Source organism: Aquarana catesbeiana, linkage group LG04 (genome assembly GCF_042186555.1).
Source record: "Aquarana catesbeiana isolate 2022-GZ linkage group LG04, ASM4218655v1, whole genome shotgun sequence".
Taxonomy (NCBI): Eukaryota; Metazoa; Chordata; class Amphibia; order Anura; family Ranidae; genus Aquarana; species Aquarana catesbeiana.
This window is the reverse complement of record NC_133327.1, coordinates 536,626,317-536,651,240: the sequence shown is the minus strand read 5'-3', so window position 1 is coordinate 536,651,240 and position 24,924 is coordinate 536,626,317. Positions and strand designations below refer to the sequence as shown.

The following is a 24,924-nucleotide window of genomic DNA, read 5'->3' as shown; positions in this document are numbered from 1 at the left end:
CTAATATAATGATTGCAGGAATTTCTATTGAGCGTCACAATGTAAACATCTTATTTAATCGCTTTAGTACCGTGCTATAGCCAAAAGATGGCTACAGCATGGTACTAAAGTTCTGGGAGGGCGTCTACAGACATCCTCCCAGAACCCCACCCCCTTCGCAGCCTCTGGGGTGTGCTCTGTGACCGCTATGTCCTTTGGACACAGCTGATCACAGATCGATATAAAGGACCAATTGCCATGTGATCAGCTATGTCCAATCACAGTCCTTTCCTCACGCATTGTGTCTGTGTAAGGAAAGGAGTGCCGGCAAGAAAGACCAGCAAGTCTTTCAGTACACTGTTTACGCTGATAATCAGAGCACTGATCATCAATGCCGGTTATTAGTGCAGTCCCATCAGTGCCCATTAGAGCAGCCTATCAGTGCCCATCAGTGCATATCAGAAGAAAAAAGATTACTTATTTACAAATTTTTATATCAGAAATGAAGAATAACATTTTTTTTTCAAATATTTCAGTCTTTTTCGTATGTTTAGCAAAAATTAAAAACCCAGTAGTGATTAAATTCCACCAAAAGAAGGCTCTATCTCTCTGTGCAATTGTTATTGTCAAAGTGTGACAGTACTGAAAGCTGAAAATTGCCCTGCCCAGTATTAAAGTGGTTAAAAATGTATCTAAACCACAAATATATTGCAGCTTACCATTCTTTAAACATGGTGGCTGCATTAATTATTTTTTTTTGGACAGAGAGATAGAACGGTAATATTATGCCGGTTAGTGCCACATCCAGTATTTGAGAATAAAAAGAAAGGTTTCCCCTAGGGTGGATTTTAAAAGGCACATAAAAGAGAGTATAAGTAGTATAATTAACGGGTATATAGGGTGTTTATCGTACAAAAAATATATTTATTAATATTCAAACATTGCCACTAAAAATGATACATTTACAAATATGGAGAGATGGAATGTTTAAACAGAACTGTATGTTATCAACATATTTACAACGCATGTGAAGTCCTCTTTGCACCCAACGCATTTCGGAGTATAGTTTTTCTCCTTCTTCAGGGGTGTGTGAGGAGAAAATTGCATCTATAACATAGTTAAGAACAATAAGTTTCTTAATAGTACAAAATCTATGATCAAAATAGGCAGATTAGTGTAGAAGCATTTATCCTGTACGCTTACATAATACTTGATAGCAGATGGAGTTTCAACTTTCCATAACATTAACCACTTGCCAACCGCCTCACGCAGATATACTGCGTCAGAATGGCATGGGCTGGCAAAATCACATACCTGGTACGTGATTGCATTCCCGTGGGCGGGGGGTCCGATAGGACCCCCCCGGTGCCCGAGGCGGTCGGCTTTGGTCTGGGAGTGATGAGAGGTGAGGGGGAGACCATCCATTCGTGGCCCCCCCCTCGCGATCGCTCCCAGCCAATCAGAATCATTCCTCTGCTGCTGTATGCTAAACAGCAGCAAAGGAAATGATGTCATCTCTCCTCGGCTCTGTATTTTCCGTTCCGGCGCCGAGGAGAGAAGACTTCACTGTGAGTGCACAACACACACAGTAGAACATGCCAGGCACACTTTACACCCCCCATCACCCCCCGATCACCCCCTAATCACCCCCCCCCGTCACACTGACACCAAGCAGTTTTTTTTTTTTTTCTGATTACTGCATGGTGTCAGTTTGTGACAGTTAGTGTGGTGGGGCAGTTAGTGTTAGCCCCCTGTAGGTCTAGGGTACCCCCCTAACCCCCCTAATAAAGTTTTAACCCCTTGATCACACCCCGTCGCCAGTGTCGCTAAGCGATCATTTTTCTGATCGCTGTATTAGTGTCACTGGTGACGCTAGTTAGGGAGGTAAATATTTAGGTTCGTCGTCAGCGTTTTATAGCGTCAGGGACCCCCATATACTATCTAATAAATGTTTTAACCCCTTGATTGCCCCCTAGTTAACCCCTTCACCACTGATCACCGTATAACTGTTACGGGTGACGCTGGTTAGTTTGTTTATTTTTTATAGTGTCAGGGCACCCGCCGTTTATTACCAAATAAAGGTTTAGCCCCCTGATCGCCGGCGGTGATATGCATCGCCCCAGGCAGCGTCAGATTAGTGCCAGTACCGCTAACACCCACGCATGCAGCATACGCCTCCCTTAGTGGTATAGTATCTGAACGGATCAATGTCTGATCCGATCAGATCTATACTAGCATCCCCAGCAGTTTTGGGGTTCCCAAAAACGCAGTGTTAGCGGGATCACCCCAGATACCTGCTAGCACCTGCATTTTGCCCCTCCGTCCGGCCCAGCCCAGCGCACCCAAGTGCAGTATCAATCGATCATTGTCACTTACAAAACACTAAATGCATAACTGCAGCGTTCGCAGAGTCAGGCCTGATCCCTGTGATCGCTAACAGTTTTTTAGGTAGCGTTTTGGTGAACTGGCAAGCACCAGCCCCAGGCAGCGTCAGGTTAGCGCCAGTACCGCTAACACCCACGCACGCCCCGTACACCTCCCTTAGTGGTATAGTATCTGATCGGATCAATATCTGATCCGATCAGATCTATACTAGCGTCCCCAGCAGTTTAGGGTTCCCAAAAACGCAGTGTTAGTGGGATCAGCCCAGATACCTGCTAGCACCTGCGTTTTGCCCCTTCGCTCGGCCCAGCCCACCCAAGTGCAGTATCTATCGATCCATGACACTTACAAAACACTAAACACATAACTGCAGCGTTCGCAGAGTCAGGCCTGATCCCTGCGATCGCTAACAGTTTTTTTGTTAGCGTTTTGGTGAACTGGCAAGCACCAGCCCCAAGCAGCGTCAGGTTAGCGCCAGTAGCGCTAACACCCACGCATGCACCATACACCTCCCTTAGTGGTATAGTATCTGAACAGATCAATGTCTGATCCGATCAGATCTGTACTAGCGTCCCCAGCAGTTTAGGGTTCCCAAAAACACAGTGTTAGTGGGATAAGCCCAGATACCTGCTAGCACCTGCGTTTTTCCCCTCCGCCCGGCCCAGCCCTACCAAGTGCAGTATCGATCGATCACTGTCACTTACAAAACACTAAACGCATAACTGCAGCGTTCGCAGAGTCAGGCCTGATCCCTGCGATCGCTAACAATTTTTTTGGTAGCATTTTGGTGAACTGGTAAGCACCAGTGGCCTAATACACCCCAGTCGTAGTCAAACCAGCACTGCAGTAACACTTGGTGACGTGGCGAGTCCCATAAGTGCAGTTCAAGCTGGTGAGGTGGCAAGCACAAGTAGTGTCCCGCTGCCACCAAGAAGACAAACACAGGCCCATCGTGCCCATAATGCCCTTCCTGCTGCATTCGCCAATCCTAATAATTGGGAACCCACCACTTCTGCAGCACCCGTACTTCCCCTATTCACATCCCCAACCAAAAGTCGGCTACATGAGAGGCATTTTTATGTCCTCCCGAGTACCCCTACCCAACGAAACCCCCCCCCCAAAAAAAGATGTTGTGTCTGCAGCAGGCGTGACACCCGCTATTATTGTCCCTCCTGTCCTGACAATCCTGGTCCATCGCATTTTGAGAGACCCGAACCTGGAACTGGTTATAGTTATAAAAGTTACAGTTACAAAAATAAGTGTAAAAAAAAAAAACACACAAAAAAATATATAAGATAAAAAAAAAAATAGTTGTCGTTTCATTGTTCTCTCTCTCTCTATTCTCTCTCTATTGTTCTGCTCTTTTTTACTGTATTCTATTCTGCAATGTTTTATTGTTATTATGTTTTATCATGTTTGCTTTTCAGGTATGCAATTTTTTATACTTTACCGTTTACTGTGTTTTATTGTTAACCATTTTTTGTCTTCAGGTACGCAATTCACGACTTTGAGTGGTTATACCAGAATGACGCCTGCAGGTTTAGGTATCATCTTGGTATCATTCTTTCAGCTAGGGGTCGGCTTTCATGTAAAAGCAATCCTAGCGGCTAATTAGCCTCTAGACTGCTTTTACAAGCAGTGGGAGGGAATGCCCCCCCCCACCGTCTTCCGTGTTTTTCTCTGGCTCTCCTGTCTCAACAGGGAACCTGAGAATGCAGCCGGTGATTCAGCCAGCTGACCATAGAGCTGATCAGAGACCAGAGTGACTCCAAACATCTCTGTGGCCTAAGAAACCGGAAGTTACGAGCATTTCATGACTTAGATTTTGCCAGATGTAAACAGCGCCATTGGGAAATTGGGAAAGCATTTTATCACACCGATCTTGGTTTGGTCAGATGCTTTGAGGGCAGAGGAGAGATCCAGGGTATAATAGACCCCAATTTTTGCAAAAAAGAGTACCTGTCTCTACCTATTGCTATCATAGGGGATATTTACATTCCCTGGGATAACAATAAAAATGATTTAAAAAAAAAAATAAAATGAAAGGAACAGTTTAAAAATAAGATAAAAAAGCAAAAAATTATAAAAAAAAAAAAAAAAAGCACCCCTGTCCCCCCCCTGCTCTCGCGCTAAGGCGAACGCAAGCATCGGTCTGGCGTCAAATGTAAACAGCAATTGCACCATGCATGTGAGGTATCACCGCGAAGGTCAGATCGAGGGCAGTAATTTTAGCAGTAGACCTCCTCTGTAAATCTAAAGTGGTAACCTGTAAAGGCTTTTAAAGGCTTTTAAAAATGTATTTATTTTGTTGCCATTGCATGTTTGTGCGCAATTTTAAAGCATGTCATGTTTGGTATCCATGTACTCGGCCTAAGATCATCTTTTTTATTACATCAAACATTTGGGCAATATAGTGTGTTTTAGTGCATTAAAATTTAAAAAAGTGTGTTTTTTCCCCAAAAAATGTGTTTGAAAAATCGCTGCTTCAAGTGGTTAGAAGAGTGGGTGATGTGTGACATAAGCTTCTAAATGTTGTGCATAAAATGCCAGGACAGTTCAAAACCCCCCTCAAATGACCCCATTTTGGAAAATAGACACCCCAAGCTATTTGCTGAGAGGCATGTCGAGTCCATGGAATATTTTATATTGTGACACAAGTTGCGGGAAAGTGACACATTTTTTTTTTTTTTTGCACACAGTTGTCACTAAATGATATATTGCTCACACAGGCCATAGGCATATGTGGAATTGCACCCCAAAATACATTTAGCTGCTTCTCCTGAGTATTATTCAATTACTTGGGATAAAAAAATTAATATTCAATGGGCTCAACATGCCTCTTAGCAATTTCCTTAATTTCCTTGGGGTGTCTACTTTCCAAAATGGGGTCGTTTGGGGGGGTTGTACTGCCCTGCCATTTTAGCACCTCAAGAAATGACAAAATGACAAAAAGGCAGTCATAAACTAAAAGCTGTGTAAATTCCAGAAAATGTACCCTTGTTTGTAGACGCTATAACTTTTGCGCAATAAATAGGCAATACATATACGCTTATTGACATTTTTTTTACCAAAGACATGTGGCCGAATACATTTTGGCCTAAATGTACGACTAAAATTGAGTTTATTGGATTTTTTTATAACAATAAGTAGAAAATGTCATTTTTTTTCAAAATTGGAAGTGGATCTACCGATTGACTCCAGTTAAACAGCCCTGTCTGTATATTCTCGCTCAATCGGTGCCACAGGCAATAAACTGCAGCGCTGATCTGTGTGTTCTGATGGTGGAGAAACCTCCTCGCTGTCAGAATACAAAGACACAGTGGGGAGGATTCCCCCATCCACACAATTGGATCATTTTTTACTTTTCAACCCGCTGGTCAAATGAAAAAACTGACCCATGTATGGTCCTTTTTAGGGCAGACTGAGTAACCCTGCCCCTTTCCTATTCTCCATAAGTCAAATTGCATAGATCTGCAGTCCTCAGAGAAAGTGCAGAACAGCGTGACTGATAATAGTTGACACAAGCATAAAGCACAGGAAGTTGTCTTCTCAAAAGCTTTCTGACAACAGGTCGTAAAGACCTAATGTCTGTCCAACTTGTGTTGCTTTTTCATCCACTTTTATACAAATAAAATTTCTCTACAGCTCTGACCGGATAGACTGACTGCCTTTTGTGGGCCAACATCCACCTGCCAATCAATCTCACACCTAATTAAATATTCCTTTCATGCCAAACCAAGCTTAACCTGCATCAGTGCCAGCCTTTTATATATCCTTCCCCCTCTGTTTTTAGATAGGTGTCAAAATACACCAACCATACTCCATGTCTCTCAACCACACTGTGCCTACATCAGGACAGGCAATCAAGTCCCCCTTTTTAGTACATTGATGCTATCTACCACCCACATGGGCAGTATTCTGCACTACTTCTAAAATGTAATTTAAAGAGGAACTTTTTAGTATGCCTCCAAAGGCATGTTTTACAGAGGCCTACTGCTATTCTGCCACAATTCTTACTTAGATATTTTAGAGTCTTCCTGAAAGTGTGCTTCCACAAATCTGAATAATATATTCTGAGTAATAATTACATGCCATGTACCAGCCCTGATATCTTTGTAGGCATTACCAGAACTCCTATGCAGGACATCATTCTTTAAGCTCTTCTGGTTTTACGGCCTTTACAGAGACGTACAGTAGTATTACTCCACAGGTGTCAATTAAGCTTTGAGCCTCTAGGACAAAGCCTCCTCTTAAAAAGCTTTTTTAGATGGACACTCTTAATTTCATTCTACTTTGAAAGGGTCATGTTTTTACACATTTTACTTTTTGTCCACTACCACTAGCAAAGCTGATATGGTAAAATACTTAGGTATATCTGTTAGCTCCACTTTACAGAGCTCTGGATTAACTTCCTCAACTTTTGGACTTTAAAACAATCAGACCAGCAAAGCCTTTCTGTTTTGACCATTGTTTGATAGGGCAATGTCTGCAGAGGGAATACATGCAATTGATTGGCTATCCCCCACATCAACATAACAAAACACTGACTCGTCTGTTATCAGGTACTGTAAAGGCAACTGTACTGACATCTGACTTATATTATAGGCAGTCAGGTCACTATTAATACTTTTACTCTTTAGAACCCTTCTGGTTGGACTTGCCTTTCTCCACATTCACTTCCCTGCTCCTCAGCAGATTGTAAGTCAGTGACTCTGATTTCTTCAGTCACACCTATGCATCCTGGCATTTTTACCAGTAACTGGTTGCTTTGCAATACCCACCTTTTAACCTCTTTCCTGGGTTTATAGATAGAATATCTGCTACTTAGTTCTTTCTTGCCCTTCCATCTTGTGAGGGGTAGCTGCTGCTTCAGTGAGCCTTTTACTATCTATGGTCAGCTGCACCTTAGAAATAATTTCCATCACATTTTTTCAAAGAGTTGCCTTAAACACCATATTAGAATTGTCTAAAGCTGGCAAAAAAAACATTGTTAGATTTTATTTTTATTTTTTTGGTTAAAAAAATAAAAAAATAAATAACAGATTCCTCCACACACAAACAAGTTGGAAAGAGGAACTCCACCCACCAATGGTATCCTGACAGGGACAGGGGCTGATCGACAAGTGTTGGTTAAACAACTGACTAATATCAAGTGGGCAAAAATAGGCCTTTAATCTATATGATAAAAAGAAGGGAAGGGGAGGGGTACCATTATCCTAAAATTACAATTTTTGAAAAATGGAGACAACCCTCAATTGCCCCAAAAGAGGTAAAAAAGAAGAATGGATTATCTCGGTACCCAAGGACTATACAACTGCAGTTATATAAAAATTATTTTTTATTTATACAGAATCTAAAAATTCATATATACAAACATTCTTTTTTTGTTAACCCCTTTGAGGGGGTCTTCTTTTTTACATAATGTCAAGTGGGGATGGTCACTCTGTTATTGAAATTCATCCAGTCCCTGCTGAACCAGGTAAATTTACTTTTGTGTATGGTCAGCTATGCAGTTCTCTGAAGTGCACTCCTTACCTGACTTACCTGGAAGCAACCCAGCGATGGGCTGTAATACCTCTTTTAGTAATATTAATAAACATTTACTAAAGGATCCGAAATACTACAACATAATATTCAGTGTAAGGGATTTGAATGACTTTGCTTTATAAAAATGTCCCTTGTTACTTCATGAAATTTAACGTACCACTCTCAGAAATGACAGGTCCTTCAGCTCCTTATGTCTATCCTGACACAGATCCTTCAGCTCCTTATGTCTATCCTTATGTCTGTCCTGTATCTGTAATGACAAATACAGTAACTATGAGAGACTCTGATGCCCAATAAGATATGGCTGTGGGAAAAGCTGGAAATGCTGTAAAGCATCATTTTGTCACCAGGAAACCAAATACTATGACTATTCTTTCAGAGGGCTTTTGTTATGGCGAATACAAACACAGCTGAAAGAGATGCATTTGAGATAAGCACAGATATGTGGAAAAAGCAAAAAGGTGTATGCATTTCCTGCCATTTCATTTCAAATGTTTGTAACTGCTGTGAATAAGAACATTAATACGTATGGTTCTGTCCCTACTTGTGTTTGTCGCACTTTGTGTATTGTGTTGTATCCTGCTCTGATTAGTTAGATTGAAGGAATGTGAGAGAGTTTTCATTGTGAAAGACATTTAGGCTGCCCATGAACAGATGATTGTTACCCGGTCCAGCAATTCACAGCACGTGACCTGAAAGCTTTGCTTTTTTGTATGGGAGCAGATCTGGCAGACTAGTAGCAGCTGTTTCTAAGCTGTTAGAAACCACCGAAACATGGCTTTAGTTTTTTTGGGGATATTTGAGAATGAATAACTTCACAGTAAAAGCAGCTTATGATACTGCTTATTAGGAAGGTATAAGTTATTTAGGGGGAGTTACTAAAACTGGAGCACTCAGAATCTGGTGCAGCTGTGCATGGTAGCCAATCAGCTTGTTCAATTAAACTTTGACAATAAAAACTGGAAGCTGATTTGTTTCTCTGTGGAGCTGCACCAGATTTTGCACTATCCAGCATTAGTAAATCCCCCCATTAATGTCCATAATCTGGTCATAGGTGCAATTTAATTTATTTGTTACTTGTTGTTCAATTTACTTTGTTCTTTATGGGTTGAAAAGATGAGTAGTATTCGTATTTATGGCAAAAAAACTTGAATGCAGTGGCAGCCGATGGTAAATGGTATTTTTTTTTGGGGGGGGCAGCAAACAGTACCGGTCTGTCGGTCGGATCAGGTGCACTTTCCCCATCTATGCAGCGCTTCACCGGCAGCTTCCCTTGCTCCTCAGCCGTGGCACCGATGGCTCTCCCTTCCCCTACTCTCCATGGGCTTCCGTTTCCTCCCTCCTCCTTGGCGGTCAATTGGGTCTCTTCTCTTTTTGGCCAATTTGATTGGCTGGATTGAGGATCAATGTTACAACAGCGAATATTCATTCGCTGTTGTAACACCTGGGTGGGCTCATGGAGCAATGCTCTGTGATCTGAGCCCACCCTATTCTAAAGCCTATCAGAGCCCATTGCTCTAATCAGGTGCTTAAAAAACACCCCGGCCACTGTAATTCAGGCACCCCGCATCCTGAAAGGGGCCGAACTCCTGAATTGGGGGTGGCCGTGGCCAAGGATAGATTCATGCTATGCTTGAATCTAAAGCCCCGTACACATGATCAGACTTTCTGACGGGAAATGTTGGATGTCAGGCTGTTGGCGGACAATCCGACCGTGTATGCTCCATCGGACAATTGTTGTCGGACTTTCCGCCAACAAATGTTGGCTAGCATGTGTTCAAATTTTTCACCAACAAATGTGTGTTGTCGGACTTTCCAGTTGTGTGTACACAAGTCCGTTGGACAAAAGTCCAAAGTACAAACACGCAGAAGAAGCAGAAGCGGTAGGTCTTGTAAACTAGCGTTTGTAATGGAGAATTAACATTCGTGACGTGGCAAATTATGAAATCTCCAAATGCAGCGCACAATCTCTTCTTCTTTAATTGGATAATAATGAATCTGCTTTGCTGGTGATACTGATGGAGTTATTGCAAACAAATTTTCAAAGGCTTTTTTTTTCTAGTGGTATCAAGAATAATATTATTATGTTTTTTTTTTTTTTTTTTTTGGGCAAGTTACCACAACACAATTATCCTGTAGATTTTAAGATCAAAGATACAACTATGTTGGTGTTCCTTGTCAATTTTACTTTGTATTTTTTTTAATTGTAACTGCCTACTGTGAAGTAAAACACATAGCCAAATATTATTCTACACAATTTTTTTATTGTGCATTAAAAAAAGAAAACAAATAAAATTAGACATGCTATCTGCCAATAGAATTTAACCAAAAAGTACATTCTATGCATCCAAAAATATAGAAAATATACCAAATCAAATCATTATTCAACCAAAAAAATAATGCCAAAGCAATAACTCCAAGACCAATAATAACACGTTATCACCTCCGATTCCGCAAAATGTCTGGTTGACGAACGGCCATTCAGAAACGAACTGAAAAGCACGAAATGAAAAGCGCTAAATGAAAAACACGAAAAGAAAAGCACAAATCAACACTCACCAAACATCTACTAACACGAAATTAGCAGAAGGTGCCCAAAGGGTGGCGCTAAAGAGCTGAAAAAACACGTAGTACGTCTAGTACGTCACTAGGTTCATAATTGTTGGCCAACATTTGTGTGACCGTGTGTATGCAGGACAAGTTTGTCCTTTGGACAAAATTCCACAGTTTTGTTGGCCAGCAATCCGATCGTGTGTACGAGGCATACCCATTATTTATGTAAGGGTGGCGTGGAGAGAGGGGGTGGAGCCCAGGCGCCCCTAATGGAAGGGCCGCCACTGGTTGAATGTAGAAAAAGTGTTTATGTCATAAAGATTGTGAAACAAGCATACAAATATAAAGTACTGGGAAAGCATTTGCCCACATTTCGATTTTCTCTATTTTTGCAATTTTTTTCTTTTATCAAAGGAGTTGGCATTCTTGTTCTAACACATGGTTTTGTATTTTGTCTTTGGAATAAAAAAAAAAAATGTGCAGATAAACCCCAAAGCTATCAAAATTACTGTACAGACCTTCTGAAAGTAGAATCATACAGATTGCTATATACACTCACCATGTTACATCACTCATGTGACAACCAAGCATAGAAATGTGAGAGTATCCGCTGTGCACCATACCTGTATAATGTGTACGTTTCGGGGCAGGATCATTGATTCAATCATTTTTCTACAATAAATATTAATTATATATATATATATATATATATATATATATATATATATATATATATTTTTTTTTTTTTTTTTCAATTGCCTATAAAATCCCATATTCTTGAGGTTTATTCTATGTATTACCAAGGGATGGTGGCAATTTACATGTGTGGCCTGGTGAATCAATCAATTCTAATTCATTATAGGTAGCTTACTAAATCTATAGATAAGTTTTATTTTTGTTTTACTTCAGCTAATAGGGTATATTTAGAAAGTAGTGAATGAGGCATTCACCAAAAAGTCACTGCAGATGAATATTAAACCCACGCACCAGGAAGATACAATTCTAATGAATGTGTGATGAATGTCACATTCACTTTTTAGGCTTAATGTACACGGGACATTTTAAAACCTCTCCTGAACAATTTAACTTGACAGATAGTAACCAACGTTTAAAAACGTCCGTTTTGCTGCATTTACATGCCGTGTTTAGCCGTGTTTGCGTTTAGGAGCGTTTTTTTTTTTTTTCAAATAGTCAAAAATGTTTCTCCATTAAAAGCGCCTGTAAACAAAACACGGCTAAACGCAAGTTACCAGGTTTACACGCATTTACAAGCTGTTACAGACATTTGGCATTTCAAATGCCTCTGACCATCCATCCTGAATGCATTTTTTTGTTTTCCAAAAAATGCTTCTAAACTCAACTGCTTAGAAATGACTATAAACGACCCTGTGTACATGTACTGATAGGATAACACAGAGGAGAGTTCAGGTGCAGCTGAAAAAAACGCCCAACTGTTTACCAGCAGCAGTGAAGCCTTAGGTTTTAATCGTAAATATAGCATTTCCTGTCTTGGCAATATTATGAATGTGATTATATTTCTCGCTTGGACTGAACCCACGTTTTTATCTTCTCTTATTAGTGGCTGTATCGTTAAGAAACCAAATAGTCACTGTACCACAGAACCAAAGCTCAGGACTCGTTACATCCAACGTTTCTATTCCTCCACTGACTCAAATGACTGTCTGTTTCGAAGCCACAAAAACCAACAACAGTACAAAGAACTGGGCAATTTTTTCTTACAAAAACTCTACAACGAACCTCCTAAGTTTCGGAAGAACTGAAAATGGGTATACGTTGGTTATTTTGGGTGTTCCTTGCCCTTTAAATCTATCCTCATCTCCATACCCTGGTGAAGAGTTCTTCACATCATCATTTCGCCAGCTGTGTATAGTATGGAATAACCAGTCAGAGGAGATATTTGTGAAGGCTGGAACTGCAAATTTGTCTAATCTCTGCCCAGATGCAAGGGATCTGACAATCCCTGGCAGTGGAAGGTTCATGTTAGGATCTTATAATTCGACATCAAAACCACTGCAAGGGGATGTTTACAACTTTCGTCTATGGAATATTTCAATGGGTTTTGATGCACTTGCAAACCTTACCTGTGATAATATAGGAAATATTATAAACTGGGAGAACAGGTATTGGAACATCCCATCATGGACCAGGAAAACAGAAAGCAAACTTAGCTGTGGTAAGTCGAGATTTACAAATGTTTTTCTATAGTTTTTCTGCCTCTGGTATTGTTTATGCTATTGTTTACACATAAGAAGTATGGCATGTGTTTTGTATTAACAGCACATGTTTCAGTTGCAATACAGGAAGGTGAACAGCAAACAAGTGTGTATATTTTTCCAAATCTCTCATTAAAGTCGGCATTACATAAAAATTATACCAGTAAACAGTACACTCAAAGGACCATATTATTTCTATATGTACGTGTAACAATAGGGTAACCAGCTAGGAGCCCATTCACATTTTTAATAAAAATCCCATATGTTACTACTAATCCTATAAGCGTCAGAGAAACCCTTGAAATAATTTTTGAAGTGATATTAAACAGAGAAGTGTTAATTGCCATCATTCATTCACATAAATTATATAGAAACATAGAAAAGTGACGGCAGAAAAAGACTGAGTAGTCCATCGAGTCTGCCCATTTTATTTTTATTTATTTTTTTCCTTTTTTATTAACCACTTCCCGCCTGCCCTATAGCGGATTGACGTCCGGGAAGTGGTTGTGTTATCCTGACTGGACGTCATATGACGTCCAGCAGGATAACATGCCGCAGCGCGCCCCCGGGGGCGCGCATTGCGGCGATCGGTGGAGCGGTGTGTCAGTCTGACACACCCCTCCACCGATCATGGTAAAAAGCCTCCGGCGGAGGCTCTTTACCACGTGATCAGCCATGTCCAATCACGGCTGATCACGCTGTCAATAGGAAGAGCCGTTGATCGGCTCTTCCTCACTCGCGTCTGACAGACGCGAGTAGAGGAGAGCCGATCGGCGGCTCTCCTGGCAGGGGGGGGTCTGCGCTGATTGTTTATCAGCGCAGCCCCCCCGCAGATCACCACACTGGACCACCAGGGATCGCCACTAGGACCACCAGGGAAGGGGCAACATGTGGATGGCCAGGTATGTACCCCATGGCCATCCACATGTGCCCAGTGTGCCAAATCTGTGCCAATCAGTGCCCACAAATGGGCACTGATTGGCACAATTATGTTGCAGTGATGCCCAGCAATGCCACCCTTAGGGGCATCACTGCAAACAAGCAATGCCATCAGTGCCACCCATCAGTGTCCATTCATGCCACCTGTCAGTGCCCATCCGTGCCCATCAGTGCCCATCTATCAGTGCCCATCCGTGCCCATCTGTGCCAACTATCAGTGCCACCCATAAGTAACCATCAATGCCACCTACGAGTGCCCATCAATGCCACCTATGAGTGCCCATCAGTGCCGCCTATAAGTGCCCATCCGTGCCACCTATGAGTGCCCATCAGTGCCGCATACCAGTGCCACCTATCAGTGCCCATCAGTGCCACCTATCAGTGCCCATCAGTGCCGCCTATTAGTGCCCATCATCAGTGCCCGTCAGTGCCACTTCATCAGTGCCACCTCATCGGTGCCACCTCATCGGTGCCCATCAGTGCTGCCGTATCAGTGCAGCCATATCAGTGCCCGTCATTGAAGAAGAAAACGTACTTATTTACAAAAAGGTTTAACAGAAACAAAGAAAAACTTGTTTTTTTTTCAAAATTTTCGGTCTTTTTTTATTTGTTGCGCAAAAAATAAAAACCGCAGAGGTGATCAAATACCACCAAAAGAAAGCTCTATTTGTGGGAACAAAATGATAAAAAATTTGTTTGGGTACAGTGTAGCATGACCGCGCAATTGTCATTCAAATTGCGACAGTGCTGAAAGCTGAAAATTGGTCTGGGCGGGAAGGTGTCTAAGTGCCTGGTATTGAAGTGGTTAACCTTGTTGTCTGACTATAGAAATATGTTTATCACAAGCATGTTTAAAGCCATTCACTGTTGACTGTCTCACTACCTCTGTTGGTAGTTTATTCCAATCATAAACTTTTCAGTAAAATAATACTTTCTAAGATTCATTTTGAACTTTTCTCCAGTTAGTTTGAGGTCATGTCCCTGTGTTCTTGATTTTGGTTTCATATTGAAAAGACTGCCTTCGTGAACCTTATTCACCTCCTTGATGTATTAAAGGTTTCAGTCATGTCTCTCATTTCCCTTCTTTCCTCCAGACTGTACATATTAAGTTACTGAAGTCACTCTTGATATGTTTTATCTCCCACACCTTTCACCATTTTTGTTTCCCATCTCTGGACTCATTCTATCTTATCAATATCTTTGTGTAAGTGAGGTCTCCAGATGTGGACACAGTATTCTAAATGAGGTCTCACTAAAGATCTATATAAGGGAATCAGAACCTCCTTCCTCCTGCTGGTGATCCCTCTAGTGATTCATCCTAGTATTCTATTTGCTTTTCCTACTGCCTGATCACACTGTTTGCTCATTTTGCAATCATCTGAAATAAGCATATTTTTTTCTTCTGTAGTGCTGGCTAACGAACGCTGTACCCCCAATATTATACTCTCTCAGGGGCATTATTTTACATTTAGAAACATTGAACTGCGGTCTCCACTGCTTTGACCAATCCTCCAGCAATGCCAAATCATGTTCCATGTTACAGACACCTTCAGGCATATCAACCATATTACACACCTTTGTGTCATCAGCAAAAAAACATACCTTGCCCAACAAACCTTTAGTTATATCACTTACAAATAGATTAAATATAACAGGACCTAGTACAGAGCCTTGTGGTACACCACTAGTGACTGGTCTCTGTTCTGAGTGAACCCCATTTACAACCACACTCTGGGATCTATCCCTTAGCCAACTGCATATCCACCAAACCACCCAAGGGTTAAGTCCTAGCTAGCACAACTTTTGTATTAGATCATTATGTGGAACTGTATAAAATGCCTTGCTGAAATCAAGATATGCCATGTCCACAGCACCACCCTGGTCCAAAACATTGGTAATATAGTCAAAAAATACAATCAAATTAGTCTGACATGATCTGCCCTCAGTAAAGCCATGCTGCTTTAGGTCCAGCAAGCTGTGTATTTTTAGGTAATCAGGGATCCTTCTTTTCAGGAGTGATTCCAATAACTTAACTACAACTGATGTTAAACTCACTGGCCTGTAATTGCCAGCTTCTACCTTGCTGCCCTTCTTGTGGATAGGTAAAATGTTAGCTGTCCGCCAGTCAAAGGTAACTTCTCCTGTTAGAAGAGATATATATCATGCAATTGTATTTCTTTTTTAAATCCTCTCAATACCTTATTCCTGTAGCACTGTTGTGTGGTCACATGATCTTTCCCTGTTCTTTGGCATTAGCAGGGAAAGATCTTTGGGAGGGGCTTCTATTAGTTTGCTAAAGTATGCTCTTTACTGTATTAGTCTGTGTATACACAGCCCTGATTGGTGCTGTGCCGGTCACATGACTAAAAAAATAACAGTTTCAGAAGAGCAATTCAAATTAAATTATAAATATAGAAAAAAAACTGTTTTACAGCTCCCTTTAAATCTTTATTGAGCAACAAATGTGCGAGGAAAAAAAAAAGAATGCAGATCTTCTATTTACATCACATGATCAGCTGTCATTGGCTGACAGCTGATCACATGGTAACGGGCTGGGATCGGCCCTTTACTCCGATCTGTGATCAGCCGAGTGTCATTGACTCTGTGATTGCAGAGCGCGCTGTGCGCCCCCCCACAGGGGGTTGCCAGGCAACTCATGCACAGGGGGACGTACATGAACACCCTCCCAGCAATTAAGGCCCACGCTGTAGCTGTCTTTCAGCTATAGCACAGGCAGGAGGTGATTAATATGGTGTAGGGGGAGTCAAAGATGATTAACACTAGCTTTCACTTTGTGCAGACGGCATCTGCATCCAAGGGTCTTTTTTTACTTTACAGGTGTTAGCAATTACATTAGATATATTTATTACTGATTTATATTAAAATTTAACAATCATATTACTAAAATTTTATAAGGCAAAAATATTTTCAGTAATAATCATACAATAAAAATGAGCCAAATATTAATTTTGGCCAAAAAAAACACCAAAAGAAAAAAATGTAGTCCCCCTTATGGTGGTTGTCAGTGGGGAAGGGCCCACATATATATATTTATGGTCAGTGAGAGCACTCTAGATGTGCAATACCCTTGACAAGTAGATTTGTAGACTGTGCATCATAAACAGTTGTCTTTTTTTTTTTACTTAAAAAATACTGCTTTCTTTTCTTTTTTAGTAGTTTTTACTTCTCACTTGCTCAGGACAAGCTCCCTGATGGTGACAGCCACGAAACATCCCTGAGCTATGAGCCTTAACATAGTTGCTTATAGCTTCCAATGAAAGTGCTTGTGACAGAGTGACAAGAGAGTAATTGGGGAGCAGGGACAGAGTGTTGTCACCCTATAGCAGGCAGTGCCTTATCGAGGACTTTTATGGCAGGATTAGCAAATATTTTTGTTAAAGCTACAGGTTTAAAAAGACTGAAAATGATTTTTAAATAACATTAACATGATAGAGATTATTTTAAATGTTAGTGATTTTGTTTAGATTTGCTTCAACATAATCCTATCAGGTTTACCATAGTTTAGTCTGTACTCTGCTGTGCCTATTTTTTACCAACCCACAAGCCAATAAAGTGTTATTCTTGGCTGCTGAGTTGTTCTTATGGTTTGTGCAAGGTCATGAGAAAGTGTGGAAGGCATTGTGGTACTTGCACTTAAGGAATAGTGTTATGTCTCAAGTTTATTTTATACTTGACTGGTTTTGCCCCCTGCTTGAATATATCAACACGAACATATATGTTCATGTGTGTGTATATGTGCACATACAGGGCTAATAGAGGGGCAGAGGTGGCTCTTTCCCTCCTCATGCATTTTAACCTTATTTTTCTTTTATTAGTGGGTTGATATAGAAGTTAAAAAGAACCTCTCAGGTCTCTAAATACATCAAAAGGGAAGATCCCAGCAAGAGAAGAGTCATTTTATTTATCTCCCTGGTAGCTTACGACTTCCACCTGCTCTCAGTTTTAGCACTGCAGCCTCCATCGGTCTCATTAGCATGCCACACATGGGAAAGTGTCCCAGTGACGTAGTAATCAGATTAAGAAACCAGCACATGGCAAGGACACATCCACCCAACTTTCTTGGAATTGCTGAATGCCAAAGAGACTAAAAGGGTTTCAGTGCCAAAACACAGGATATATAAGAGTTATGAACTATCCAGGGATCTTATTTTGCAGGGAATTGGACATTTAAAATATTTAACAACCTACTGGGGTCACCTAAAAATACACATTTTAGTAGACAAACCATGGGGCATTCAATGTAAGTATTTGTTTACAGCAGGGGTGTCCAACCATTTGACCTTCCTCATCCACATTTGAAGAAAAGGAATTGTCTTGGGCCACAGATAAAATACATGAATAATAAGGAAAGCTGATGAGCAGAAAACATCAGGCATATCACAAGTTAACGATCACTGATACAGATAATGTACCTTTCTGAGTAATAATAACTAATTTTTTTTTTATTATAAAAGTAAAAAAGGGCAACACAAAACTAGTATGATATTTAACACTGTATTTGATAAACTAACCCATTAATATCTGGTTCTTTGGATGTAGTAGCAATTCTCAATGAATTCTCTATGTCAGGGATCCTCAAACTACGCCCCCCCCAGCTGTTGCGGAACTACACATCCCATGAGGCATTGTAAAACTCTGACATTCACAGACATGGTTAGGCATGATGGGAATTGTAGTTCTTGAACTACTGGAGGGCCATAGTTTGAAGACCCTTGCTCTATGTGCTCATCAGATATTTTGGTTCTAATTTTTCCCTTTGTTGCTTCATCCTTGAAAATAGTTGCGCACAAATATAGGTGATGCCCAAAACTGATGACATGAATAAGACGTGATTGTGAAGAGTGGAATATTTTTCTTTGGGAAGATAAAACACATAAAAGTCCAGTAAGGAGGCACTGTCAAATTGTTCTTCGACCACGTGTTAAATGTAAACAAATTTTTACAAAAAAATCCCCAAAAATCTATGACTTTAAGTAAGTTTACAGTTTTGTGTTGGGCCTAATTGTCTTTGGCCACATGCGGCCTGTGGACCGCAGGTTGGACACCCCTGGTTTACAGGAATTTATTGTAAAATTACTACTTAGTTCCAGTTTGCAGCCTAAAAGTAGGGATCTTTGCTATAGTTCCTATAACTGCAAATATGTCTCTTGACAGTTTATTTGTAAATGTTTGTTATGAGAGGGATAGGAATGTAAAAATATTTCTAAAAAAAGGGAATTGCCCCCCAAAAGAGGTTTTTTAGGCAGCAGGCAATGTGGGAATGATAACACCAGATTTGTTCTCAAGTGTTCCCCTGTCTCTGTAAAAATATTTCTATACCTGCTGTGTACGATTGTAGAGCTTTAGCAACTCTCTAGTATAACACTAGAAGTTAAATTCCCCTGCAGAAAATGAGGTCAGGACAGAAGAAGGTATACTGCTATTAATCAATATGATAGACAGGAAAGTAATTTATGGCACTGGAGGGTTTCATCCTCAGTGCACATACAGTTCAGATAACATTATAGGCACACAAAATTCTCACTTCTGGTCATAAACATTGGTGGCACCAAGATAGCATTGCTATGATGTTGTTACAGTTCCACTGCTACAGCCTTTAAAAACCATTACCCAAATGCAGACCAGACTATCTGCTTAGCAGTATTATACTAGGTAGGGCATGTTGCTTAGGGGTAAAAGGTTTTATAGGTGAAACACTGACTTTACTTCCACTTTAACTTGTGCTTACATAATGTAAAAATTATATAAACCGAGTTTACTGTATACCTTTGTATGATAGGGGGTTTTGTTAGCAGAATGCTGGGATGCAACTTTGGTTTTTACAAATGATTTGTCTGTAGGTATAAGTGTATTATTGACTAGGATCACATTAGGATTAGGTATTTTCTTACTCTCGCTGGTTTCATTTTTTTTGCACTTCAAAAATAGTCTTTACATATATGGGCATTTTTTTCCGTCTAGATCAGGGGTCAGAAACCTTTTCCATATTAATTGTCAATTTTACAAGCATCAGACAACCAGTGCATCAGCAAACTATTGCATATTGTAGACTAATGCTGCGTACACACGGTTGAAATTTCGGCCCGCAAAAGACCGATGAGACTTTTTCGTCAGAAAATGCAACTGTGTGTATGCTCCATCGGTCTTTTGCTGGCGGAATTCCAACCAGCAAAAGATTTAGAGCATGCTCTCCATTTTTCGGGAAATGTTCCTATCCGAAAATGCAATCGTCTGTGGCAATTCCGAAGCGCGAAATCCCTACGCATGCTCAGAAACAATTTGACGCATGCTCGGAAGCATTGAACGTCATTTTTTTGGCTCGTCATAGTGTTGTACGTCACCGCGTTCTTGACGGTCGTAATTTCAAAGGCAGACTTGAGCGGAAAGCCATCATATCTTTTTCCGACGAGAAAACCGATCGTGTGTATGCGGCAAAATAATATAAATTCATGCACCTTCAGACTTCATATCAACCTTAATTCATGTACCTTCAAATCTCAGATATGTCCCAATTCATGCCACTTCACACCTCAGATCAACCCAAATTCATGCATCCTCACACATTTGATCAACCCCAATTCATGCACTTTCACACCTCAGATCAACCCCAATTTATGCACCTTTACACCTCAGATCAACCCAATTCATGCACCTTCACACCTCAGATCAACCCAAATCATGCACCTTCAGACCTCAGATCAGATCCAATTCATTTAACTTCAGACCTCAGACCATCCCTAATTCACGTACCTTCAAATCTCAGATCAGCCCCAATTCATGTAATTTCACACCTCAGATCAACCCACATTCATGCACCCTCAGACCACAGATTAGCCCCAAACCCTGTACCTTCAGAAATGTAGGGATTTTACATGCACACCTGCTGCAGCTGAAGGTTTAAGACAAGGAAGAGGGTAAGCAGGCAAGCTTCTTTACTAACCAATGCCCACTGCTGCAGGGAGTCTCTACGCCCACTACCACAGAAATTAGGGTGAGTAGGTGAACGTCCTTGACATCAGGGAGAGGGGTGGGCCACAGGTGCCGGAGGGCAAGCCTGGCTTTGCCAATATGGTAGTGGCGCTTCCAGGTACCAGTGAAAAGTTTACATTGGTTGTAAACCCCATTCATGAAAGTTAAACTAAGCACATTCAGTATCTCACAAAAATGAGTTATTTCATGTTTTTGAGAACGTGTCAGAAGTGACTCATGCTGATAACAGAGGAATGGAGCACCAGAGGGAAGCGGTACTTAGAGCTTTGGAGATAAGTAAACACTATATGTATATAGTATCTCACAAAAGTGAGTACACCCCTCACATTTTTGTAAATATTGTATTCTATCTTTTCATGTGACAACACTGAAGAAATTACACTTTGCTATAATGTAAAGTAGTGAGTGTACAGCTTGTATAACAGTGTTTGCTGTCCCCTCAAAATAACTCAACATGCAGTCATTAATCTCTAAACCGCTGGCAACAAAAGTGAGTACGCCCCTAAGTGAAAATGTCCAAATTGGGCCCAAAGTATCAATATTTTGTGTGGCCACCATTATTTTCCAGCACTGCCTTAACCCTTCTGGGCATGGAGTTCACCAGAGCTTCACAGATTGCCACTGGAGTCCTCTTCCACTCCTCCATGACGACATCATGGAGCTGGTGGATGTTAAAGACCTTGCACATCTCAACCTTCCATTTGCGAATGCCCCACAGATGCTCAATAGGGTTTAGGTCTGGAGACATGATTGGCCAGTCCATCACCTTTACCCTCAGCTTCTTTAGCAAGGCAGTAGTCCTCTTGGAGGTGTGTTTGGGGTCCTTAAAATGTTGCAATACTGCCCTGCGGCCCAGACTTGCAGCCAACATGCAGCCATTAACCACTTCAGCCCCGTAAGATTTGGCTGCTCAATGACCCCCTAGTGGTCAAAAGGTGAGCCGACGTATAGCTACGACGATTCACTCAGGGGAGCCAACCTGCCGCAGTATTACTGCGGCGGCTGGTCGGGAAGGGGTTAATGTCTAAACCACTGGCAACAAAAGTGAGTACATACTTAAGTGAAAATGTCCAAATTGGACCCGAAGTGTCAATATTTTGTGTTGCAACCATTGTTTTCCAGCCTTTTTCTTGGGCATGGAGTTCACCAGAGCCTCACAGGTTGCCACTGAAGTCCTCTTCCACTCCTCCATGATGACATCACAGGGCTGGTGGATGTTAGAGACCTTGCGCTCCTCCACCTCCCATTTGAGGATGCCCCACAGATGCTCAATAGGGTTTAGGTCTGGAGACATGCTTGACCAGTCCATCACCTTTACCCTCAGCTTCATTAGCAAGGCAGTGGTCATCTTAGAGGTGTGTTTGGGGTTGTTATCATGTAGGAATACTGCCCTGCGGCCCAGTCTCCAAAGGGAGGGGATCATGCTCTGCTTCAGTATGACACAGTACATGTTGGCATTCATGGTTCCCTCAATGAACTATAGCTCCTCAGTGCCTGCAGCACTCATGCAGCCCTAGACAATGACACTCCCACCACCATGCTTGACTGTAGGCAAGACACATTTGTCTTTGTACTCCTCACCTGGTTGTCGCCACATATGCTTGACACCATCTGAACCAAATAAGTTTATCTTGGTCTCATCAGACCACAGAACATGGTTCCAGTAGTCCATGTACTTAATCTGCTTGTCTTCAGCATACTGTTTGAGGGCTTTCTTGTGCATCATCTTTAGAAGAGGCTTCCTTCTGGGATGACAGCCATGCAGACCAATTTGATGCAGTATGGGGCATATGGTCTGAGCACTGACAGGCTGACCCCCCACCCCTTCAACCTCTGCAGCAACGCTGGCAGCACTCATATGTCTATTTCCCAAAGACAACCTCTGGATATGACGCTGGGCACGTGCACTCAACTTCTTTGGTCGATCATGGCGAGGCCTGTTCTTAGTGGAACTTGTCCTGGAAAACCGCTGTATGGTCCTTGCTGCAGCTCAGTTTGAGGATCCTGGCAATCTTCGTATAGCCTAGGCCATCTTTATGTAGAGCATCAATTATTTTTTTCAGATCCTCAGAGTTCTTTGCCATGAGGTGCCATGTTGCACTTCTAGTGACCAGTATGAGAGAGTGAGAGTGATCACACCAAATTTAACACACCTGCTCCCCATTTGCACCTGAGACCTTGTAACACTAACGAGTCACATGACAGCGGGGAGGAAAAATGGCTAATTGGGCCCAGGGGTGTACTCACTTTTGTTGCCAGTGGTGTAGACATTAATGGCTGTGTGTTGAGGTATTTTGAGGGGACAGCAAATGTACACTGTTATACAATCTGTACACTCACTACTTTACATTGTAGCAAAGTGTCATTTCTTCAGTGTTGTCACATGAAAAGATATAATAAAATGTTTAAAAAAATGTGAGGGGTGTACTCACTTTTGTGAGATACTATATACATATAGTGTTTACTTATCTCCAAAGCTCTAAGTACCGCTTCCCTCTGGTGCTCCATTCCTCTGTTATCAGCATGAGTCACTTCTGACACGTTCTCAAAAACATGAGATAACAGTAGCTGAAAATTTGTGTCGGGGAGGGAGCTTAGAGGTAGATAAGCAGGGAGCTTGTCTATTCAGACTACAACTCTGCACATTCCTTTGTTTCTCTGCCTATGTGGAGGGGGGGTCCCTTTCCTCCAATCAGCTCTCATATAGCACAAGTCCAGTCCAGTCTCCCCACCCACCCCTATGTGCTGCTGAAAGAGGAAGAAAGATTTCTAACACGATCTGCACTTTCCAAAGAGCGTAGAAAGGAGAAGACAGCAGATATACAAGAAAAACTTAGGTAGGAGGATTTGTTTCCTCTCTGCGTATCATCTGAGGCTATTCACTTCACTGGGTATAAGTGAGAATTTACAACTACTTTAAGCATGTAAGTCTACCTGCAAGTGCCTTCGGTTATTTGTCCCTGCTCTAAGTTTTATATGTGTGATCCACAATATCCACCTTTATTATACTACATAGTATGTTATAGTATCTTTGTAGATAGGGTTCTGACTTGTCACTGCCAGCCCCTCTATTAGAGGCTGGCATAGCACACTGTGTTAAGCATTTTTTAAAACGAGTGTTGTAAACACCGATTTTCAGCTGTCTTCAGGCCGGTCACATGACTCGCGGCCACTTTACAGCTATGAGATGGGGAGGAGAGGTGCAGTCACGTGATCTCCCTGGCTGACGTCAGAGGGAGATGACGGCCCCTCCTGCAGAAGCCATCCATTGGTGCTGGAAAGCAGCCGCGAGTCATGTGACTGGCCTGAAGACAGCTAAAAATCGGTATTTACAACACTCATTTAAAAAAATGCTTAACACAGTGTGCTATGCCAGCCTCTAATAGAGGGGCTGGCATAGACTTTTACAAATGGGTTCTCAAACCCTTTAAGGGATTGCTTCAAGTTTTGAGTTGCTTTTACATTTATATAGACTTGTATGTGAAAAAAACAGCAAAAAAAGACTTTCCTAAAGGACAAAGGCCCATGTATGCAGAATAAGCATTGAGCCAACTTTGAAAATCAGATAGAAGTTTGAGTGTAGAGCCTCATACACATGATCGGATTTTGTCAAACAGTGAACTGTATGTGACCTGGCACACACATTATAGCACACATGGCGACCTCCATCCCTAAATTAGTTTATAGAAAAGGAGAGCTGTGGGACTTTAAATGAGGCGACCGCCATGTCATATATGGACAAAAACAACATAAAATTGAAGTTACAGTACATGATTTATTGTTACATTGAAGAAAAGTATTGTATCAATTAGATAGGTAGTCACATGACTTACACTAAATATGCTGCAACATAGCATGCAAAGCAAATAGGAATTAGACATAATAAATGTTTCCTGGCTGTAATGCCAGGAAACGCGTTGAGTGCTACTAGATTACCCGAAGTTACTTGTTATTATAATATGTAAATCATTTATCTCTCATGTACATTTATGTGACTACCTATCTATTTGATACAATACTTTTCTTCAATGTAACAATAAATCATGTACTGTAAGTTCAATTTTATGTTGTTTTTGCCCATATCTGACATGGCGGTCGCCTCATTTAAAGTCCCACAGCTCTCCTTTTCTTTGATCGGATTTTCTGACGGGAAATGTGTGATGACAGGCTGTTGGCAGAAAATCTGACTGTTTGTATGCTCCATCGGACAATTGTTGTTGGATTTTCCGCGGACAAATGATGGATGGCAGGTTTAAAAATTTTCCGTGGACAAATGTCT

The 24,924-nt window shown here is 41.3% G+C and overlaps 1 protein-coding gene across 7 annotated transcripts in view; it reads left to right on the top strand.

The window, feature by feature from the left end:
* Positions 1–24,924, top strand: part of ADGRG6 (adhesion G protein-coupled receptor G6) — a 295,747-nt gene that overhangs the window by 135,110 nt on the left and 135,713 nt on the right. For all 7 annotated transcript variants that reach the window (XM_073627847.1, XM_073627848.1, XM_073627846.1 and 4 more), the window contains exon 4: positions 12,041–12,655. In XM_073627847.1, the coding sequence (XP_073483948.1) occupies positions 12,041–12,655 (615 nt within the window). The remainder of the gene's footprint in view (positions 1–12,040; positions 12,656–24,924) is intronic.